The 24427-nt window shown below is 39.8% G+C and overlaps 1 protein-coding gene across 5 annotated transcripts in view; it reads right to left on the reverse strand.

Annotated features, from left to right (window-relative positions):
• sema5a (semaphorin 5A) overlaps positions 1-24427 on the reverse strand; it is a 142135-nt gene that overhangs the window by 60647 nt on the left and 57061 nt on the right. For 4 of the 5 annotated variants that reach the window (XR_002292683.1, XM_011488866.2, XM_004081015.3 and 1 more), the window contains exons 5-9: positions 20269-20331; positions 14435-14533; positions 9846-10059; positions 7885-8170; positions 5330-5465 (exon numbers count right to left, since the gene is read on the reverse strand). Coding sequence is in view for 4 of the 5 variants with exons in the window: in XM_011488866.2 (XP_011487168.1) it covers positions 5330-5465; positions 7885-8170; positions 9846-10059; positions 14435-14533; positions 20269-20331 (798 nt within the window). In the remaining variant the exon portion in view is untranslated. The remainder of the gene's footprint in view (positions 1-5329; positions 5466-7884; positions 8171-9845; positions 10060-14434; positions 14534-20268; positions 20332-24427) is intronic. The other variant, XM_020712736.1, reaches the window with a different exon arrangement.

Genomic DNA, 24427 nt, shown 5'->3' on the forward strand with positions numbered 1-24427 from the left:
CACACACACCCTCTTAAACACACATACACGCACACACATTTTGCAAAGAAGGTGGGACCTAGGACCATCTGTCCCCTGCCTCTTCCCTGGTGGGGGTACGGGCCCCTTTGCAACGGCGGCCGTGTCCCCGGGGTGCCGGCTTCCTGGGCCCGGCGGTGCTCTCTCCGCGCGGTGGGGGGGTTCACATTACATCTGAGCCGGGGGTGTTGGTGTCCCTGGGGGGTGGGTTCTGGTCCTTGCTCCTGAGCGCTGGGCCCCGCCAAATTTCCAACTGAGGCCGAGCCTGGTCGGGCCATATTTACAACACCCCTTGTGGGCCCTCTTTTTTCCCCGGGGTTCCCCCCTCCTGGGCGGGGGCGGCGGGCCCTGCCTTGCTCCTCCCTGGACCAACCGTGGGCCGGGCGGATGGCTGCCTGGAGTGCGGAGCGGGTCTCCCTTGGGGGGTCCTGGCTCGTACCTGGGGTTGCGGCGGGGGGATGCCCGGAACTCCTGGGTGGTGGTGGGGTGCTCGTCTGGGGCTGTGGGCGTCCCTCTCCGGTGGGGCCCTGCGTTGGGTTCTCCCGGCGCGGCGGGGGGGCTGTTCTCCTGGTTGGGCTGGGGCGGCCCTCTCTTTCCCTCCGTGCCTCCCTGCTCTCTGGCTCTGGGGGCCTTGCAGCGGTCCTGCTGGCCCTGGCCTGGGTGGCGGGCTTGGTCGCCCGGGCGGCAGTTGTTTCCTGCCGGTTTCCGTGTGGCGTGGGGGGGATTCCGGCTGCCGCTGCTGCTGCGGTGGGGGTCTTGGGGTGGGGATGGCTGGGCGCTCTCCCTCCTTCTTTACACATTCCACCATCCATTTTAGAAGAACATGAGCACTCACCTGAGCACGGGTGTTGGCTCACCTTTGCACTGGCGGTTTGCGTGACTGAATGACTGAAATGTTTCACACTAGTTGGTTTTAAGGCATAAGTATGCGTGTGAGCACTATCTGTTTTGTGTACATGTCGACAGATGGACATTTTTGCAGCTAGCAGGTGTGTTTGACACTTGGGTGTGTGTGTGGACAGGCTCCGCCCTTTTTGTACTGCATTTGAGCCTTACCATGGTGATTAACAACCAGTAAACTTGTTGCTTTATGCTGCTTCATGGTCTTATCCCCATTCCCCTCCTACTATCACCCTCCTTCCCCCCCTCTCTCTAACGTCCCTCTCTCTTCTTCCCCTCTTTCCTTTTCCGTCCGGTCCAACACCAAAGATTTTCAAACATGATTGAAATTAATAAAGTTTGGCCTCAATTACAAAAGGGGTTTATTCAGACATACCTTTGGTTTGTCTGAAGATTAATAACCCCTCTTGTTAAAGTAAAATATGTCCAACACAAGAGGCCCTCAGCTCTCATCTGTTTGCCCAGCTGTTGGACAGGACAAGGTTAAAAAAAAAAAAAAAAAAAAAAAAAAAAAAAGAGTCATGAAGAGGAAAGAGAAAGGATTCAAGTTCTCCGGACATGGAAATCTGAGGCCCAGAAGGACACATAGATCCAACATTGTCCATGTGTTTTTTTTCTTTGTTTTGTTTTGAAAAAATCTACTACCTACATGCACGCTATTAGACTCATAATCCCAGTCTAAAGCTTCTGTTTGAGGATTTTCTTCAAAGTTATGCCTCTCTGCTAAAGCACGTGTGTGTCTACATCTTCGCTCACATCTTGTGGGACAGAGTCAGGCACTGAAAAGTGAGGGTCCATTACATCTGGGAATGCAGAACCAGATGGATGTTATGATTTCAGCTGCACAGTCAAGGTGAGGGACGCCACCGTCATTTGGTTGAGGGCCCATCCAACACTTAGCCGTCCCTCTGCCATGCCCGAGTGATACAAGCCACTCAGAAATATGATTTTAGGCATGTTTGCCGCAAAATGGACTCATGTCTAAAACTCCTAGTATGCCCTTCAGGCTCAGTGGTTATTTTTATGTTAGGTTAATAAATGGGTATATATATATATATATATATATATATATATATATATATATATATATATATATATATATATATATATATATATATATATATATATATATATACAGTGATCCCTTGCTATAACGCGGTTTGCTTTTCATGGTTTCGCTACTTCACGGATTTGCATCGTGCATTGTGTTCTGCATTCTGATTGGCTAAAAAGTCACTCCGCTTCTTCTCTACCTGTGCGTCAATAACGTTGCACTGTAAAATGTGCACGTACGTAAATCAGCTTGCCAAATTTTCATTACTACGTGCAAATTCTCTTGATGGTGGCATGTCGGTGTATAAGCATCTTTTTGCAAAGCAGAAAAAAGAGCGACAATAACTGCCTATCACTATGTTCTTCTCCCGAACAAACACAGCTGCACCGCGGGCTTCAAAAGAAGAAAACACTGCAGAGCGGAGTCAGGATGCAGCGGCTCAGTCTGTAGAGCAGTGAAATACACCTGAGTCACTATTTGTCCCACTGTACTTTGTATTTTTTTCATAATAATTTAAAATTTTCTCCCGTTTATTCCAATACTCGGGTCGCGGTGGGCGGAGCTAATCTCCGCGATTTGAAGCCTTCTGTTCACATTCATTAAAATTATTATTTGACAGTACAGTACAGAGTTATTTGTTGAAAAAAAGGTTTCTAAAGTACTTTTATTTGTGAAACAAATGCTTGAGCCTGTAAATTGGTTTGTTCTTTCTTTTCAATGTATAATAGAGTATTTAATTGTATAATAATAGTTTAAAAAAATAAAGGTTTCTACTTCACGGATTTTGCCTATCACGGGGTCTTTTTGGAACGTAACCCCCGCGAAAAACAAGGGTTTACTGTTTTACACATGTTTTGTGTCAGTTTTTGAATATTTTTAACAAAATCTTTATGTTGGACTCAAAAAGTTGAAGCAAGAAATTATCAATATTCTTTTACAGTAAGTAATTGCAGAATGACAGAAAACCTATACAACAGAGAGATGGTTTTAGCTCCTGATGCACAATGAACATGAGTCATAGCCTGAATAAACCTAGCAGGATCAATCGGTGTGGTTCAAATAAATGGAGGGATTTTTCCTGCAGACAGACAGAGAATTAAGCTCTCAATCAATGACCACAGTGTATGTGTGTATGTGTGGATTGAGTGATGGGTTCACACTTATAATTATCTCTATGTAACAGCTATCCCCCTTTTTTATGGCAGGTACAGTAGATATTCACGTGGACGGCGGCTTTCAAGGCTGCTCCCTTTCTTCAGCTGTTTGTTTGTGCCTGTGGAAAAAAGCCAGGCTATAAATCCTGCGCTCGTAAATCTAATCCTCCAACATTGACAAATGCTTGATGAAGATGTCACTGAAACCTAGATAAAGTGTACATCGGTCCAGCGGTGAGGAGCAGCCATTGTGCCTGAGCTTAAATGGAGAGATGGGGACTGAGAGGAGGAACTGATCCATGTTTATCCTTGAGGAACGCAGCCTTAGAAAACACCATACTGCACATAAACCCCTCAGTGGTCTACCTATAATAATCTGGGGAGAATGTGCTCGGCTTTGACGAGATAAGGAAATGTAAATTTCGTGAAGGAAAGCAAATTTCAGTTGACTGGCTGTTGACATATAGATAGAAATGCAGGACTGCAGAGAGAGGCATTGTATGTTGCAGGCTCATTGGCATGTTTGAAGGTGTGTATTAAGTGTTGTATGGCCACTTGCACTTTTACCGATGAGAATTGCATCCGCAACCAATACCATTATAGATAATGCCTGAGAGTGTCTTCTCGACGGCAGCTCCATGCAACCGCTGGCTTGACAGAAACACGATCGAGAGCCCGTGACGGGAGCCACGTGGAGGGAAGTAAGCGGCGTGTCACCCAGTGGTCGACAGACCTCAGAGGGAATTCAATCCCTCACGGAGAGCTGTGTGGATTAACTCCCTCACTATCTGCTAAGTCTGCGGTTACTTAGAGCCAGTTGTTCTGCTAATAAAACATTTCCTGGAAGCCATCGGCACAGAGCGGTGCTTTAAAATGAGGTGCTCATTTTGCCCTTTCCAGTTGTAGAAATCAAAAATAAACAGGCTAGTTTTTGAAGGAAGGAACTGTAAGATAGTTTTATAATAAGCTCCATAAAGTGTGGGTTCATGAGCAGAGAAAAGTGTGATTGAGAGTGACAGGAAATTAGTATGACTGAGGAGCTTTCCAGGACTTTGAGTAGGACTGATAAGGTGTAATAATTTATTGGGGAAATATATTCAGTGTACAAACATTACTGCATGTATAAATTTTCTTAGATGCACCCAGCTGCACTTATTTCATGACAGATTTGGCAGCACATTGATTTTAAATGACCTCTAGTGGGAGAAAATCTTTGGTCGTCAAAAGAAAAGAGCTGCAAGTACATAAACCTGAACTCCCCGACTGCTTCAGGAATAACAATGTTGTCCTGTAGTCACATTTTCTGAGCCAGACTGAAACCTCTGCAGAATGAAGATGACTCGTCTCAAACGTGAGGTTTTTCCCTTTTTGTTGAAGGATGCGCAGGACAAACAAAGACAAGTTACCCTTCCCTGGATAATTTTGATTACTTTTAGCCTTTGTTCTGCTAAGACCAAAGGCTAAAAGTAATCAAAATTGTAAAAAAATCGAAATTGTAAAGATTTCAAACATAATTAGAAATGCATCACCTTCACAAATTCTCGTGGTGAACGTTAGGGATGTAATAATTAATCGATTTATATTCCTGCAATCCAACCAGATTAATCTGTTTCAGGTAATTTGTTAATCGATTCAAATCACACAATAACATCATAAAATCATTTCAAAATAATATAAAAAAATCATAATTGATATTGGAAAGTTTTTTTTTTCACATGTAATGATTGTAAAAAATGATCACGCCATCATTACAATGAAATATCTGGAAACAATTTGAATTTTGTAAAGACATGTGACCCACAGTGTGCTAGAATATTCTACTAATTGGATTATTTTGATGTGGAAAAACAACAGTGGGCTGAACTTGATTAAACAAAAATGTTAATAAATACTCATTTAATTCTTGTTTAATTCATTGTTTGTACACATATTTAATATACACTTGATTACCTCCCAAGAAAAACAAGGAATCTGGAAAACTTCAACTGCACATTTCTGTACTCAGGTCTTTATCTGAGTCACTCTGGTTGAATTTTTGGCTAAAGATGTCCTGGATCGATTTTAGGTGAGTGAATCAGATAAAATTGTTTAGAACGCACCAATGTTGACTATGAATCGTATCAGCAACCACAAATACATGAATGGAATAGTTGTTAAAATGAGCTATTACACTCCTAGTGAATGTGTTTCCAGCAGGGATTACCTTAAAGTCAGGGTTGGGGTTTGGGTAGGGCAGCCAGGCAGATCGGGAGTTCTCCTGGTACTTAAAGGGCCCGTTGAAAACCTGTGATATGGCACTGAGATTGAAGGCACACACTGCCGATGCAGCAATGCTGTTTCTGAGAGTGAAGAACAGAGATTCAAAAAGGGGACAAATGATGGGAAAAAGTTAGAAAAACAACAAAAGAAAGGCTTAAATATCAACCTATGAAATCTGCAATAAAGTACTGGCAGAAAACCTCTGTTTGCACTAAGACCACAAATCAAACTAGTCACACATACTAGTGTAAGTGATTGCCATTATTGGATTATAAATCCAGCAGTAAATCGCAATTAAGCTGCTCAGCTAGGCTAATAAGCTGTATAGATCTCAGACCTGAAATACAGCTGTGACTTTTTAAGATGTCAGCTTCAACAAGTATTGGTTGCCTCCCATGGAAGAGAAAGTAAAGAATGAGAGTCTTAGCACTCGATTCAAACTGCGAGACTTAGGCGATGTGAATTATAATCCAGCGCAGCTGTTCATTAACGGGACGCCTGCAGGGGGAAATGTTTTCGATACCCTTCAAAAGACTTCTCTCACAGCAATGTGAATGCACTGACCAGAAACAATTGATCGCTCTACTCATGTACTTGGTCTGTGCATGCAAGGTTTCATTTTTTAATGGGTTTGTTTATGAGAAGACATTAAAAAAGGTATACAGAAGAAAAAATACATTGTGTAAACTGCTATTGATAAAGTAAGAGATCCTATTTGTAGAGGCTTCTGGGTGTATGAACATGTTATAGCACCTGGAACTTAAACTTAAACTATTGGTTTTAGAGCTTCTGTCCTTTTTCCCAATCTATTAGAGACCCACACCAATAAAAATCGTGTCTTTGCTGTTTCTAACATGTTCTTGTGGCATTTCTCTTATGATGGAGGGTAGACGACCAGATCCATGAAGGTCTTTTTTTTCCTCATTCGAGCTGGCATCTTGATCAGAACTGTACGGCTGGATAGTTCCAATACTGCTCGCCATTTTTGTTGCACCGGTAATGTTAAGTCTGGGTTGTAAGGGGCTTTAACTAGCGGGAGAGCGTGTTAACAGATGGATGTCAGGAAGTGGGGACAGGCTCAATCCATGCCAATGGTTCCGCCCAAGACTCTGAGGCAAATTCAATTTTAATTTTGGTTAAAAATTGCATAATAATTATTAAAACCCCACTGGGAACACTTTTACAATAGATCAGAAGATGATCAGAATGGGACTTTAAACAAATATTTAAGTTTTTCAGTCATTTTACAACAGAGAGACGCTGCAGGACAAGTTCTGTCGTGGCAGTGCTCATGTCTGTTGCCCCTTTCAGTAGTTCTACCCAGGTCTAGGTCTCCGCAGCCTCACTGTCTGCTAACGACATCTGTGGGACACCATCCTGCTCTAGGATTGCAGATTCTATGCTTGCTTTTTTTGGTTGTGATGATCTGCACCTATGTAGCCATTTGAGCGTGTTTTTGGTTCTCATCCTTCTTTCTTTCTCCTCATATTTGTATGATATTCCTTTGGAGTGTCAGTATCTGGGACTTTATTTTATTCTTATTTTTCCATAGGTTTCAGCATTTTCTTTAGTTGTAACCTTACATTCCCTCATGTACATGGACATCAGTCAATAATCATCACATCTGTTTTGTGTTAGCTTGATTTTCCTTCATAAGGCTTAAGTCAAATATTTTCATTACTCTTTGTTGGACATTTGCTTGACCCCTTTTCTGTTTTTGTTATTTTAAGTTCTTGTCACGTTTAGTTCTCCAGTTTCTATGGGTTATTTTAACCAATTTTTTTCAAATCTGCTTAGGAATCTCATGTATCTTGGTTCTCAATATATTTTGAATTATCGGGCATGTTCCAATTAAAGTGCCATACTGTAAAGAATTGAGGAAAATATCTTAAAAAATGTTAAGTCTAGATATTCTGAAAAATCAAGTCATAATAACTGTTTACTTGTATAAAACTGTCTCAAACGAAAACACCCCAGCATATAACATTCCTATTTTTGACTGAGTTTAGAAACATTTTCACTGTTTTTGTGTGAAATACAATAACTAAACCCTCAGGCCAAGGTGCTACATCATTTGTCATAATCCCAGACTTCAGGTTCTGTTGGGATTTTGGGAGTATTTGGATGTTTTCGCAGTATGTAATGCGTGGGAGAAGGAGCTTCAGTTGGTTTTCATTTTCTCTTAACATGTAAAGCATGTTGCATGACAATTAACTACACAAATTGCTCTATGAAAGAAGTTTTGAATAGTAAGTTCAAAAGTCAAGTTTGAAATACTTGGTGATGAGCTGAAGAACCATTAGAGACTGTTTGTGCTCCACATATGTTCGCCTTTCTTTCATATCAGCAATTCATAGTTAAATAATTAATAACTTTGCCAAAAATGGTGTAGAAATTATATGTCTCCCCTGAAATAACTCCAAGTAAATGTGCCAGAGCTAAACTAATATCCAGTAATGGATGTAAGAGCTGATGGAACATTTCATAAAACCTACTCACACATTGGTTGTAAAAATGCCATAAAGCAGCTCCAGCTCAGGCAAATAGAAAGTGCCCTGCAACTCATTATAGTTGAATGGGATTTCTCCTGGTCTGGAGCAGTTCATCCTGGCCTTCATAAACGTGGTCCACGTGTCCTCCAGAAGGAAGCGGCCGCCAATGTCGTTTTTGCAGACCCGCCCGACGCGGGAAAACACCGTCCTCCCGCAGTCGTGCTCCACTGCGTTTTCTCTGAAGAAGAAGTAGGTGAAGTTGGCGATGTCGTAGGAGGAGACGAAGTTTGGCTCTGTTGGAAAAGAGATAACAGGGGAGGAGGAAAATGAATGAGACAGAGGAGGGAAAGTAGACATCGAGAGGAAAAATTGGAGGCAGCTGAGAAAGATGAAGTGCAGAGAGATGAAGAAAAATTCAGGCAGAAAAAATATTTAAGCATGTGAAAGCGAGAGGTAGTGGGAGAGCGCATGTGTTATGACTGATTGACTCTTGGAGTGTGTGAGTGTGCAGCCCACACTACAGTAGGTGATCAGGATTAATAACTACAGCCTGTGTTATTAGTGGCATTGTGTTCTAATAAGGAAACTCATTTTTCACTCCCCAAACCTAAAGGTTATGATGAGAAATGACCAAAACAGGTGTAGCTTAATAGCTTCCACCCCATCTAAAACATCCGACCTCTGCAACACCGTCATCACCCCGACGTTCATCTTTATGTTTGACATTATTGGATCTAAACTGCACACTTTATTTTCACTGACAGTGATTTAATTCAGCTTTAAATGAAAAAGCCCCCACCCCTTACTGCACCTTTTAGGGGTGTTGCGAGGAGAAGGGGGGGGGGTGCACAGGAAGAAGATCAATTCGCCATAAAATTTATCATTAAACCTGCACTCATAAGATGACTGCAAAGCAATGACTGTGGTCGTTTTATATTTATATCTCTCATAAAACTCAAATTTGAGTCACTCGACACCGGTTGACCGCCTGCTCAGGCTGGAAACCAGCATGTATTAAGGTAAACACTTAAATAAATTTTTTAATGTCATTCTGAAAAAAAAAAAATCTTCTTTTCAAATAGGTATTCATGGTAAGACCATTTTTCTTACCCTATTATCACATTTTTTTGCTAATGGAAAAGAACTCACAACTCATGATTCATTAAAAAATTGTTTTTGAGTCTGCCAAAGGTAAAATATTTTCATATATATATAGATATAAATAAAAAAAAAGAATTTTTTTTGGATAGATTTTTCAGTCCTTGCCAAACATTTTTTAGTAGGGATTTAGCTTAAGGGCTTATATCATGGAAAATCAACTTTTTGAGCTTTTACGGGTATTATAATGCTCATTCCTAACAAAAAACAACCCAAAGTGGTATTTTGATGTATTCACGCATTTCTAAGTATTTAGCACCAGCCCCTCCCAATCCACAAAAACAAATGGGTAATATCATTGTTGCGTAAATAAGTGAGAAACAGCCCCTTCCAGGAACAGTCTGAGCTACCATCAATGCCCCCAGGCTAACACACACCCACTTTCTCCCCGGAGCTAGCGGTGATCGGCAGAACACCTTTATTTCATCCGGACAATATGCACACCCATTTTGCATAAGTTTGGATATTTGTTTCTGTGGTTGACGCTATGAGACGGGCGGCGCCCACACAGTGAAAGGCAGTGCGTCATCGATCGAGACATCTTGCTTTCAGGTCGCAAAAGAACTCAGGAAAATAATTCATAACTCATATTTCAATAACAAACATTTTTTGAGTGTGTTTACTCTGAAAGACTTAAGAAAAGCATGATATAGACCCTTTAAAAGAATTATCTTCCATGCAATTCTACAAAAGCCAGAGCCTTCCTGGGAAAAACAAATGAAAAGAAGAGTTTTGATAGAAAGATTTAAATTAAGAAATAAATTTGCCTGATCGAATTTTAAGCAAAGTCTCATTCGGTGGGTTTTATACCATTGAGCCACTTGGAGTTGTACTGGGCAGTTCGGAGCGGTGGCAGGCCCCCCAGGCTGCGGTAGATGGCAGGGTCTCGCCCTGAAAAGTCCATAGCAGTGGCGGCGTAAAGCTCACCGCTGGAGGTGATGAGGGCAGTGGAGTTGTGGAGGGGGTTGTAAGGGCAACGAGCCATTCCACTGATCTGATCGTGGATCTCTGTCAGGTTAGTCAGCTGCAAAAAAGAAGAAGATGAAGATCAAGACCAAACTGGCATTGACAGGAAGTAGATATATACTTTCAGCTGAGACATGACACTCAAAAAAATTATGTATTAATATATTTATAGAAATTTGAAGTCCGATTTCTAAAGACTGGTAGATGTGCAGAAAAATATAGGACAACGCATCAAGGAGCAGCATAAAAATGCAAACTAAAGTGGGAAAAAATGTTTGTTACTGCAAATATGCAAATGTAAGGAGAAAAAAAATCAAAACAACAGAGAAGCTTCCTCTCATTAGTTTTTGTTTGGTTTACTTTTGCTGTTAAGCACAGACAAAGACAGGAGCAAAAGGCATAATCAGAGAGCGCATCCAGAATAATTAGCAACATAAAAACCAAACACAGCAGCTGCTTCAAGTCTAATGTTAAGAAGCCAACTGTCCAAAAAAGCAAAATAATCTCCGCTGCAGTGTTTCAACAGTTTGGGTTTTGATGTCTCCACAGGACAGCCAGCTGTTCTTGTGCCTAAAACATTATTATTCCACGTATTCAAGGCACCTTTGTGAGCATAAAAGGGGTTTGGTGTGATGTTCAGTCTCCTGTTGCATGCAGACTTTGAATAAAAAGTCAGATCCATTTCTCTGTTTTAAAAAAACAAAAACTTTACAGCACGTCCTTGACTTAGCCCTGACACACTGCAACAGACCTCTCCTTAAAAAATAAATAAACCATTCATAAATAAATGAGAAGAAATAAAGGCCACAGCCCTCTGATACATCCCTGAATGCGAAAAGAGAGCCGTGCACGTTTTAAATTCAAGATGTAATTATATTTTGTAGTGCAGGAATGGGAAATATCTGGGGGATTAGCTCCATGGCTTCTGCTCCAATCCAAGTTCATTCAAGTTCTTCGGGTCTTGTGAATGCTAAGCAAAAAAAGATTGCACTAATCTGAAGTTTTTAAACTTCCGAGTGATAAGTAAGATGATCCCTGATGCAATTACTTTCCTATCAGTCAACCGAGCCCCACATTTATAACTTCATCCTTGCTAAAAAGGAACATGCAGCGGCAGGAAAAATAATTCCCTTCTTTTCACTCTTTTCAGTGCAGAGTCACCAAACTCTATTTGGGATAATACAAACCAGCAGACTACTCCGGTAACTTTACACAAGCTTTCCATTTAGGCTGAAACTTTTACCTTGTTTGAGCCACCTGCTGACCCACAATAAGAAACAGAGCAGCTGCGCTGAAATGAAAGCCTGACACTTTTTTTTTCCTACTGGCCAAAACAGTCCTTTTGGTCAAATGAGTCATTTAGAAAACAAGAGGATGGGTGATAAAAGGCGGTGGTGCATACATAGCATTTGAGGAGGTGAAGTGAAAGTTGTCTCTGCTGTGGGAGCCAGCAGCTGCATGACTGGGACACTGCAGTGACTTTAAATGTCAAGAATAGATTTTTTTTTTTGGAAAGAGCAAGTTCAGAGTGTAGACCAAAAGCAAGCTAGGAAAGGGGTTGGTATTATGAATGAAGCCCTATGAGAAACAGAAAAGTTACAGCGATGGCCACTATTCCAGGAAATGAAGGCTCACTCATTTGTCAGACGCACTAATAGGCTGAGCTGTCACTGTTTCACTAAGGGTGTCAGTCAAATGACAGATCCTAACATTCATCTACTGAGAACATTTCAAGAGGACACCCTACAGAAAAAAAGAAAACAGAAAAGTCTTCTTTACCAGATTTGGACCAAACATGAGAAATCCTCTAATAGAATCACTACAAAAATATGAGAAAGATGATCAAGGCTGATTTGAATTCAAGACACCCAAAGGGCTGGCTCTACTCTCTTTATTTATGCCAATAATAAGATATTAATCAAGTTATGGTTGGAAAACAATTTAACAATTTGAATAAAAGGCACCTGCCAACCTTTGAACAGTTAATGGTGATTGAATGCACAGCTTCTAAGCTCATAATGGTTAATATTCTGCTCACTCTTTCGTCATCAGCAGAGCTGGTAGTAAATGTGTCAGAGTCTAGTTCCCTGCCCGTTTGCCTGTTTCACATTAACTAACATTCAGCGAGTAGCAACGACAGCTCGTACAGAAAATACAGCAAAAAGAATGTCGTGGCATTTTGACAATATGTATTTTTGCAGCAGCAAACAGTCATTATGAGAGGCTGACCTTTGAGTATAGTGCTTTTGGAACAAAACAAATGTCACCATGATGGCAAACTCCTGCTTGATCCTCCTCTAAAAAAGTCCAACTCTGATGTTTGATGTGGAATAACCACAGTAAACAACGGCACTTATTATTTACTGAACGTAAAAGGTTTCCAATTTCTTTTTTAATTCAAGGTTTTCACACATTAATTCTAAAACATGTTAAAACTAATAAATGACCTGTCTCCTCTGGTTCATTTACTATTCAACATAAATGCATTTATAAGATGTGATTATTTAGAGTTAGAAAATACAGGTGAACGTTATTTTTTTCAAGCACACGTAAATGTTTATTTAAGAAAAGTTTTTGATAACTGTATAAAGTATTTATTTAAAGGGATCAGCAGAAATTTCAGCTGCTCCAGTGAAACTTGTCCGATGGCGCTGAATCACACAGACGATGCTAGAACGGATGCAGAACAGTACGCTCAGATTTCAGGGTAAGATATGCAACCTTTTAGCAGGGCAATGTAAAACTGTATGCATCTCTGAAATGCCCAGACCTTACCAGAGGTCTTTATGTTGTTAGAAATAGCGCTTGATTTGTAAACTGATTCTTTTCATAAAATAAAAATATATTTCAAAGGAATACATCCCATCTACACTGGTATTCAGAATGTAGTATTTAAAAGAAAATGATTTTACTGACCTGAGAAAAACTGAAACTGAAAATAATAAATTAATAAAGCAACAGATTATGTGTCCAATAGAATCTCAAATGTAGGAGGGACTCAAAGACATTTTTTAATAAATGCAAGAACGGTACAGAAAGGGTGATAACAGCAGTTTATCTGGCAACAATGAACTGAATAAACATGACGCTTAAATCCCTTGAGGATGATTGACTTAAATGAAGACAGATGTGGATTGTTAGCAAATGACACCAGGTGAGACTGTGACAGAGGGGAACACAAAAATATGAAAACAGAACATTACAAGAACAGAGTAAACATAGCTGACAAACAAACCATAAGGTATAAAGTTTAGAAAAGTCAGTTAAAAATTTGAAATCATGCTAAAACGCTGTTAAATATTAATGAATGTGCTGGAATTGATATTGACATCCAATTAACACAATTCATTGAAATACCTGAATCACAAGGGGTAGAGATCAAATAAAAAAACAGAACCTAATCAGTTGAGTTATAAAACTGTTTGCATAGCCAAATACGTGGGAGGCATATAATGCAATTAAATATGTTTGGTTTGCAAAGTCATTAAAATTTATCGCAGAAAAAGGTTGATATTGCTTTGAAAGTGACAGAACGCACTAAGCAATACAGATCTCTCTTTTTAAGCAAAAATATGTTCATGTTATAAACTATAACTAAATAGCCCTCATATATAATTATGAGGACTAAAAAATATTTGTATTCAGCTGCCTGTCTGTTCTGGATTTGTCTATCATGTACAGAGAAAAGCAGGACAGAACACTGAATTTAAACTTAAAAACATGCTTTGAATTTCTTTTTTTTTTAACAAAAAATGACCACGTTGTTTTGAGCGGTTCACATGCTTTACCTGTATTTTTTAATTTTCTAAATCTTTTTCTTTCGCTTAAATTTCTATTTGCATGTTGCAAACATGTTGTTTTGCAGCTTCCCTTTACCCCAAACCCTTTGCTTCCGGTTCATTACTGTGGAGAAAAAAGGGACATTGTTTTTGTGCTGTGGAAATGTTAATGCAATATGTCCATCAGTCCTGTCTTGAAAGGTAAAAGCACATATCGCAGCAGGTCAAAACAGGTTAGTCATTGCAAATGGACTGCAAATGGCAAGTGGACTGCATTTATCTAGCTCTTTTCCAGTCTTGTTGATCACTCAAAGCACTTCTGCACTGTTCTCACTGCTGTGAGAATGAAAAGCAATGCAAGGTGGTAAAAGCTTGATCACTCAAAGTTTGCTTAGAATATGTAACATGACTGGAATCTAGAAGTAGGTGTATGGTGATTCATGAGACATCTTCTATCTATAAACTGTCTTTTTTACCTTTTACAATCCCCTTTATTTGAACACCCAACAGGGATTTATAATAAATGCACAGTCTGTTGGATTTCTCTGACCAAATCGGTTTAGACTATCATTGAGGATCAATATACTGTGTCCACATTTTTTAAAGAAAAACACCAGCAAGGTTATTTAAACGAGACGCTCAAGTGTTTCTTACCGTTCTGTTGGTGCAGATGGGCGTGAAGGCATTAGTTCCACAGGTGAACAGCCTGTTCCCATTCACCAGCAGCACCCTGATGTAGTTCTGGCACTCCTCCTGCAATGAACACAAGCCAGAAAACATGTTCCAGTTAGCAGCGAAAGCCATTATCAACCCACTGACAAGCAGCTGCATTAGAAAGAGTGGCCGAATTACATTTTATGCCAATAAATGGGGGAAAAAAAACACCTGTTACTGCAGGAGGGCTGCTTCAAAACGTGGCAAGGCGCAACACAGTCAAATAAAGGCTAATGCTCATGTGGCTCCGCTATGTCACACCTTCATTTTACTGGGATAGGATTTGGAGAGGGATCTCAGTGAGGTGGAGACCAGATAAAAACAACACATATGATGCAGGACCGGTCATGATTTGTGTAGAAAAACTGTTGGGTCAGAAAGTATAATAAAAGTGTTTTTTTTTTAGTTTCTGCATTAATCAATTCAAGACACTTTTCTCTAAATTAGAGTTAAGTACATGCTCAACACCTTTTCCTCATGGCGGAACCACTCAGCACTTGGTTAAAAGCTTTTGACAAACAGAGTGGTGGTGACGGAGTGAAAGATTGATGTAGTGAGAGAATAGTGCTGGAATGATGAACTCTGAACGTGAAGGTCAGGGATTAAGGCTTGCCAGTGATTTGCGCCGGCAAAAACCATTCTCTAATGTAACAAGTCATCAGTATTCATCAAGGCCAGACTAACCATATGGGTAACGGGGCGGCTGCCCAGGGGCACAGGATGTGATAAGGGGCCCGGGGGCAAAACTCTGAAAGTGTGTCTGATTACTGCAGCTGCATAGTTATGCCGCCCTTTGCGACATAAACACTCAGACAAATCTGACATGGCAAGTTCCTTGGGTGATGCATGTGTCACTGTACACAGGTCTCTTGAGTGCAATCCTCCTAACAATGTACCACAGCGGTAAAAAGATCATTAGAAGCGAGTTACTGTACTGCCGAAAAAGTGACTGTCCAAATGACTCTGAGGCAAGGCAAACTGCAAGTGGGAAGCATCATGGGAATCAATGTTTTCTTTTTCTACTTGGATCTTTGTTGTGGTTCTGTTTTGTTTTTAATGTTTTGGTGATGCCAGTTTTTGTTGTTTGTTGTGGATTAATTAAGATTACTTATAGAATCAGCATCTTCTTCGCCCTGCTCACACGCAGCCCCACTTGGCTGTGCGATGTTAGATCTTTAACTCGTATTGTTAGCTATTGAGTCAGTGCTGCTGTCTAGAGATAGTTGTGGAGCTTCTCTAAACCAGGACTGGCAACTAGCAAGACACAATAACCCTACCATACCTTACATATTGTAAAGATTGTAAAGGAATATCAGTTTTATTGGATTGCTAATATAAGTATCAAACAATCAAAGACTGTGTGAGCTAATTAGCTCTATCCGTACATTTCCTGTAAAATAAGAACACTTTCCTTTATACAATTTCAATGTTTTTGAATAACATTTGTGCTTAGGGATGGGCAACTCCAGTCTTCGAGTGTCAGTGTGTCTGCATTATTTTCAGATCTCCAAGCCCTACTCATGACTGATTACCTGGTTCAGGTGTGTTCAGCCAAATAGAACGTGCCAGAGCTGGTAATGTTGGAAAACATGCAGGAATGCGGCCCTTGAGGCCTAGAGTTGTCCATCCCTGATTTTGACCATCTCCCTTGGAATGGAGTAGAGCCTTGAAATATGTTTCTTCATAATACAAAATGGTGTTAATTCATCCCTTTTATTTATGCCTGAAAGTTGAATTACTTTTTGTTGTAGGACATAGCAATGAATACTCAGGTTTACCCTGCACCTCATAGAAATTTAGGGCACTTTGACTCAAGGCGTCCCCTGGACTTGGTTTAAATGGGAGCAGAATCCCAAAAATATCTCACCTTTGGTCAGTTCTTTTTGTTTTCACCCTTGAGTGGACAAAAACACCTGGAAACATACTGGTTACAAATTCTGGTAATTTCTTAAAAACAAAAACTGACAGGAAAGGAAAAAACAAAGAAAAAACAGGCAAATTATTTTAGCCCGCCAGCTTTTTTTTTTAACTTTTCATGTCCAGCTGCTGAGCAAACAGATCAGAGTTGAAGGTCTCTTGTTTTGGACAGATTTTACTGTTACAATAAGGGATGATGAATCTTCTGACAAACAAGGTGTATATTTGTATAAATCCCTTTTGTATTTAAGGGCTGAACTTTATTTATATTTATTATCTTTTTATACTTTTTTGACTGGATGGAAAAGAAGAAGATAGAAGAAGAAAGTGGGATGTTTGAGATGGTGGTAAGTGTACTAAAGAAAGGGGACAAAAAAGGGGGTTAAGAAAACTGGAGGGGTAATAGTCCGCTAGCTTTTAAATGTCGATAAATACCTTTACCTTCTCCCCAAACTAGATATGAGATATTTCCTAATCTTTTAATAATTCAGCCTTCTCTAAATGAACAGCTCTTCCTTCACTTTAAGGGTGTGTTCAGGTTGGAAAAATCCGTTGGTCCAGATCGAGTCCTGAACCTTGCGTCTGGTCTGTGTTCAGACTGCCAACAGCCAGAGATTTCTGTTTCAGACCAAAGCTTGTAAACAAAACCACATGACTAAGAATCTCTTCACTCACTGGTCAGGAGTTACCAGGGTGTAGCAAAGCAACTAGGCAGAAATGATGGAAGTCCTGCGCTTTACAGTCCTTGTCGAGATAGTTCACTTATTCAAACTTTCTATTTCGCTGAGCAATTTTGAACGTCTGTGTCAACATCAGGCTCATCACTTTAACCTGCTGCTTTGGTACGGCTGAATCCTGCTGCAAAGCGGTTTCTGGCAAGAAGACAGCATAGAACATACACTGATAAGTCTTTATGACATATAGATTGATAGGTGTATTAAGACGGAAAATTTGTTCCAGAGTGTCGGGGGTAACGAACTCTGGTTCCCTTTAAGTGGACCAAATGTGTCTAGTCTGAATAGACCCCAAGTTCCCATCTAAACTTGAAGGTTAATCAAATCAGAATCCACTTGCAAGTGAATATATAACTTTTAATTTTTATTTTAATGCAGAACAAAGTTTCCTTGTTTGGTCCACAAAAGACTTCAGTGGAACTTTCACACCTGCCAAACTAGGTGCACTATCCAAGAAAACAGGTTTTGGTGCGGCCCAAACAGGCCTGTAATAAAAACACCTCTTGACCCTCATAAATCTGCCTTAACCTGGACCATCTGATGTCCACAGGGTGACTGTCTGCTTTCTCTGATTTAAGAGTTTGGGATGTCACAGCAAGAGAAAAGCTTTTATTTTTCCCAAACAACTTGAAGGTTGAGTTGTGATAAGCCCCAGCCTACGCATACACATGTGAGCAGCCGCACTTACAACGCACACCTATATATCTGTGCTGCTTGTGCAGCTTGTCATGCATGGTTTCCTTGTGAGTGTGTATGTGTGTGGGCAGGTAGTGAAGGGGTGTGCATAATTCAATTCTTCTCCAGAGTTTGTTTCTGTAGTAAATAATGGCATATTTAATATTTGCACGGCCTCACAGTCTTGACTTGTTTATAAAAACTTCCTGACAAATGTTCCACGTCTGTTCTGTAATGCAGAGGCCGTTGAGCTTGGCTCTCACATTATAAAATAAAACAGAGGCAGCAATCAAGTCCTGTCAAGTCGATTTAACTCTCCTTTCTTCTGCCAGTTGAAATAAATCACATCCACAAGAGAAGAGCGAATGCGTGTATTAGAAAAATACGATCGCTTGTAAATTCAGTCACGGCACAGAGATGGTGTCTGTATAATAGCTTAAGCGTCTGTATATTGTGGTGTACTGAGCTAGGTAATAAACCACTGAAATCCCTGTCACCTGCTGGAGAACAAAGTCTTTAAATGCTATTCTTAGTGTACATCACAGGAGCTGATCCTCAGAAGGGAACACTGAGATGAACAATTCTGCCCCACCAGACTGCAGTGAGTCCTGAGGACTAAGATAGCTTTGGTCTGTAATTCTCTGCAGCAACCATGCACCGGCCAGCCTGTGCATGCCTATTATGGCTCCCTAACTGCCTTTCAGTGTGGGATAAATACACAGCGGCACACAGAGCGCACACAAAAAGGGATCAGGGCTGGGTAGTTCATCTACAAGTCAAGTTCAACTTAGAACCATCTGTTTTTCGGACAAGATTGTGCCAGCTGATGTTGCATAAATATACACCGCTAAGATAAGAAAACACCCCCAAATAACAGGATTTCCCTCCACAGAAGGGGTTAAACTGTGGTTGGGGAGTTATGCACAGAAATAAAAGATGTAACTCTACTTTTAGGTCAAAGAGCTGAAATTTTTCGCGTTCTGAAATGTTATTACAAACAGAGCTCAGTGTTGTTGTTTCAGGCACCATTACATCATTACGTTACATTCTTTGATTTTTGCTTTGCAGCATTGTGATTTCCAAAACCATACAGTGGTAGAAATTGTCTGGATATCTTAAATTACATATTAAAGGGAGAAATTGTCCAATAAGAGTTGGTACATTCTAACTTTAGAGGCCTTCAGTTCATCTCAAAGTACCAATTATTCAAGTTTCGCTTTTTAAAATGACTAACACTTTAATAAAGTGATAAAAGATCATTTAAAACCATTCAGCAACGCTAAAGGTTTGAGCTGTGTTTGCATTTCTCAAAAGGTTTTTATGTCGTTGATGTTTTTCAATATTAGTTTGTGTGGCTAGGGACATACATATCAGACAGGTGACATACATTCAAGAACACGCTACGGGGGTTCCTGAATGTGCATTTAGTTCGTTGTGTTCACACTGGAGAAGCAGAGAGGGGCTTCATCTCCTTTTTTTCTTTTGCTTCGGCATTTTCGTCACCTACAGTTGGAAGAGGCCTAGTGTAAAATGTAGAAGTGGTGCAAATCTGGTGAATCTTGCACCAGGTTTTTTCTTTCACAGTTCTGTGCTGATCCATGAAAACCTTGGTGTCATATAATTCCGGCCTGGACCAAACCGTAATAAATAATTTGTCTTCCATTTTCAATTTACAAACGGTTGGCACTTCCTTGACTTAAAAGGACGTTATCTATTCCTCAATGTCCAATCTGAGTTCCTGTCGAAGTTCACCCTGGTTCAACTTTCAATGCACATTCGATGGCCGTGCATTTTGTATGAAAGGTGTTGTGAAAAACTGAACGTGAATGCCGAAGCCCAAAACGCATTTACGCACTTTTACAGACTTTTTAGCTGTGTGAACGAATTCAGTACCGACCACATGTTCATAATTTTTTTGTATTTAAGTTAGGGCAATGCATATTAGTCAATGTTTTAGCAGGCCTTCGACATAAATATGCCAAAACTGGCACAAGAGCCAATTTACATCTGTAGTCTTAAGGCAGATAAAGGAGATATATTCAAACATTGAACTATTTAAATCATCGTATTTAATTTAAAAGTTCAAAGTGGACATTTTGATCTTTAGATTTGAATGTAACTTGATTTGGGGGTTTGCAGTAAAGTTGTACACAGAAAGACTGTTTTTAAGGTGATACTTTCTAACCATAACTGCAAATAACGGCAATTCCTCACCTGCATCAAAGGTTGACTCAGTGCTAATTCGATTCAATGAGTGCTATATGGTCAACAGTAAAACATTATAAAAATGGGTAAACAAGACGATATCACATTTTGGGTAATCATCCCCATGACTACACACCCAAAAATGCTCCAATTGAGAGAGAATGTTGCTGTGTTGAATGTGGTTTTTACCATTTCAAAATAGAAAGTGAAAGAATGTCGGTTTCACACGTCATTTGCACTCACCTCAGATTTTCCACGGCTGAAGCAGGCTCCTTTGGTGAACTCGTCACAGTGCCACTCAGCCTCCTGCAAATCAAAAAAGTAACTCATTAAGATGAAACTGGTTTCAAAGAACTTAAAAAAATACACAAAACTAAAGACTTTCAATGAATCCCCATCTTTTACTCCACTTGACAAAATGATCACCTTTCTTACGGGAATTTGCTTCATGGTGCCCATAATTATTGAAAGCAAAAACACATTAAGAACAGGCTAAAGGAAAGCTATGTGGCGAGCAGGGGGGACTGATTAAAACAAAACCAAATGGTAAATGAATTTGACATCACATCTTCATGGTATTTTTGTTCCAGCACCAGCACATTTGCACAAATGCACACGAGTTATGAGCCATGTTAAATACAGACACAGAATCCAATTAAGGCGCAAACCAAGGAGAGACCCCAAGAAAGGAGAGGCGGGAGTGCTTAGAGCCGGATGTCAATTTGATTTATGTGGGAGGGAAAAGGACGAATCTTAAGACATAGCAGACGGTTCCCCTGAGTAGGATGTCGATGTGATTTACATGTGCAAAAAATAAAAATAAAACAAAAGAGACGTTTCTTACATTTTAAAATAGCATAAAGACGAATGAGAAAATGAACACTTCTCCTAGGGTGAAGACACTGGTGTGCTTTAGTGTGTAACTTTAATTTCATTGCAACCTTTGTGAAAAAGGTCTCTCATCATTGTTAAAAAATCTTTATTCATGTAATGAGGGTTGGCCTTGGAAGAGGTTTGGGCCACTTAGTCGTTCACCCTTGTGACAGTGAGAATTAGCCTCCTTTGCAGAAGCTCTGTATGACTGGCAGAAAAAAAGATTACCTAAAAGGAAATCCACAAAAAAGTCTCTAAAACAAGTCAACTCCTCTTGGTGCCACAGAGATGTAATCTTTTTGTGCTAATAAGTTGCTCTGCTATACAGCATCTCACACTGCGGGAATACAGTAAATATCAGATATTAGATTCCATCCAGACAGTTTTATTTCTTTCCTTTCATTCCTTCTTTGGGGATGTTGAGGGACTTCACTTGGTGTGAAAAGTCTTTACTTTTCATCTTATTGGCCCTTGGAAGGTATAGAAGCACCTGTGTGTACTCACAAAGACGGAAATGCACACCAAGACAGTAAAGTCATACAAGAAGATAGGACGGAACGGCGTTTGTTGTTGTGTGTGGCACTCAGAGAGGATCCGAAACGGTGCTGCAATAAAAGCTGGCTCCTGATCTACTCCTTTGTGTGTCGGTTTGTATTCCAAGCCAAAGCCGGCTATTTTCGAGGTCTTGCATGCAGATGCAAACCACACACATCAGCACAAGCAGCCCAGCCTGCACACACAGCACCGCAGCTGTCCCCTGCTGAATTCAATAAAGTGCTTTGGGGGTGAAGAAAACCTGTTAATGGCTTGAAATCTTGCTTGCTCATGTTCCGTGAAAAAGAAAAAAAAATCAATCAAAAATAGTTTGGAAAGCTTCAACTGGAGATCACATCTAATGGGGGGAAAAGTGGTGGCTTTTTACATTACAGGTTTTTATGTGATTATCAGTTACAGTTCTTTAGGAATGCCACATCATCTTATCATTCGTTTAAAATGTCAGACTTTTAGCGAGGGAAGCACTGGCACTGATGACGACAAAAGCTATCTAACCTAGTTTTCCCTGCTCAGACAGTCTGAGTATAATCAGTGCCACTTAATGATTTGTCCTGTTCTCATTAAGCAGCATTAAAAGGTCATTAGCATGCTATTTTCGACCTTAACATTGCAGGAATGATTCTACTCTAAACTGAAACATACCAGTATGTACTGTTAAACTGCAATACTTTTTGGGTTATCAAAGAGCAGGGGCCTTGCAAAGACCATTTTTGATTCTTTTGTGACCAGCAGAAATAAAAAGAAGGGGAAACAAAGACAGCAGATAACAAGGAGTGTAAGGATTAAGCAGTTAGCTGATAACAGTGGATTGTTGGCACTTTTATTAGAGTTGAATCAGGAAAACTGGCATGTAAGCTGCAATACCAAATGAACTAAGTGTTTCAATGGAGGGGTTTCAAATGACAATTGGAAAGAGATTTAAAGATATTCTGTCATTCTTTTTTGCTCACCAGTCTTTTTTTTATGCAACCTCTCATGCATTGTTTGCTACTTTCTGAAGTGGGTCCTTAAAGAAGAGCGAGTTAAAATTAGGGATTAATTTTACAAATTTCCACTTGAAATTCTGCTGCTCAATGATTTTAGCAATTTAAAGGAAATGTAGCTGCTAAGCAGTAAAGGCGTTGATGCTAAGCCATCAGCACATTGCATATGGACCACTGCATGTGATTGAGACTGCATTTTACTGAGACATGGGACTTGGAACAGCTACTAGAAATACATTACTGTTGCTATGCTAGTTTTGTTGGATTTCTGTCCATCAGCAAATGGGAAAAATGATAATTATCATTTAGAAACCACTCACTGTACAAAATTAAATACTTAATTTACACTTTTTACTATTGGTGTAGAAAATTGGGAAGCCAGCCACAGCACAATCTGCTTAACCCTTGTGCTATCTTAGATGACCCCACCCTTACATTGACGTGTTCTCCCTACCATGACAAAGGTGGATAAAGGTGGAAAGATTTCATGTAATCCATGGACACCAGTGAAGATCACAAATCATTGAAGAAAAAAGGTTCAGCGCACTGTTTAGTGGGTCTAGATGACCCAACTCCCAATGTTAAAGTGCCTAAGATAGCACAAGGGTTAATCATGACCCTGCAATCACAACAGCCACATAAACCAGGCTTTTTACATTAAAAGTTTTCATGGGTTAGATTTGTTATTATTGCTCTTTGGTCCACTGGATGGTGTGTCAGGTTCACATGTGACCAAACAAAGACTAGAGTGTTCTTGTTTATGTTTTTTTTCTCTTTTAACCAGGTTTCAGTTGAGCTTTAACATTGACACAAAGATAAAACTAAGCAGATTATCCAAAAAGAACAGACTCTGGTCCAGCCGCACCTTTGAATCAGATGCCAGCTCAGATAAGGAAAGCAAAGACATACATGGATCTATTTGTCTACAAGTGGATGCATTGGAATGTAGCGGAACAGAGAGCTTATGGCCCTCCCAGCGTATTGCACGGCAAATGCAATCTGTTTCTAAAACATGTTTTTTCCTGCTCCTGATTCACAACAATTTGAATAAAGAAATACTTAGAAAAGCAATTTTAGGCTAGGTGTCTATATATTCCCTCTATCATAGAAAAATGCCACAAGAACAAGTTAAAAACCCAATTTTCATCAGAATGGTTCTTTAAAAATTTACTCATGAATCAAATGAATTGAGGAGTGTGTAAGTTTCTACCTTTATTATAATAAAAGAGAACTACACAACAATAAGATTCAGAGACAGTTCAAAAGCTTAGATTTAACGATCGCTGTTACCAGCTAACAAAGCATGCTATTTATTAAAAGTTACATTTTTGCCAAATTTGGTGTAAAATTACAGATTCCTCATCTGATTTTGGGCTAGTCTTCCATTCTTAATTTGATTAAAATTAGTGTAATCACTTTTCAAATAATGTAAAGCTGCTTTCTGGTTACCAAAAATATGATGTACGCTGGACAAATCTCAAATTTAAACTTAAAAATACAGTATATTCAATAATCAATAATCATTTTTTTAAACAAAGTTTGTGAAGGACTGCCTCAGTCCATCTTTGGCTGTATTTCTTCTAACGACGGCTCACCCACAGCTACCAGAGGAATTTTCAAATGCACATGCTTAAAATGAAGAAGAAATCTCGAGCTCATCCTCAAGGGGAACATGAAAGCTCAACGTTTATGAGCAATTTTCTCAGAGGGGAATGTCACACTCCCTTGTAACACAACATACATCCAGAGTAATATCTGTGGCTTTGGTAATAATTCTGCTGCTGGTGTTGTTTTTTTGTTTTTTTTTCCTCCTGCAGAGCTGACTACAGGGATTGCTTGGAGCCTGGAAGATTGTCTGACTTCTCCTGGGTGTTTTCTTGTTGGATATCTTTTCAGCACGGTAACCATCTTGCTTTTTTAAAACTTTCTTTATTGTTTTCGGGGAGAAAAAAAGTCTTGAAATCACATGGAGTAACTTTTAAAAAGGAGTA

This window comes from Oryzias latipes, chromosome 20 (assembly GCF_002234675.1).
Source record: "Oryzias latipes chromosome 20, ASM223467v1".
Classification (NCBI taxonomy): Eukaryota; Metazoa; Chordata; class Actinopteri; order Beloniformes; family Adrianichthyidae; genus Oryzias; species Oryzias latipes.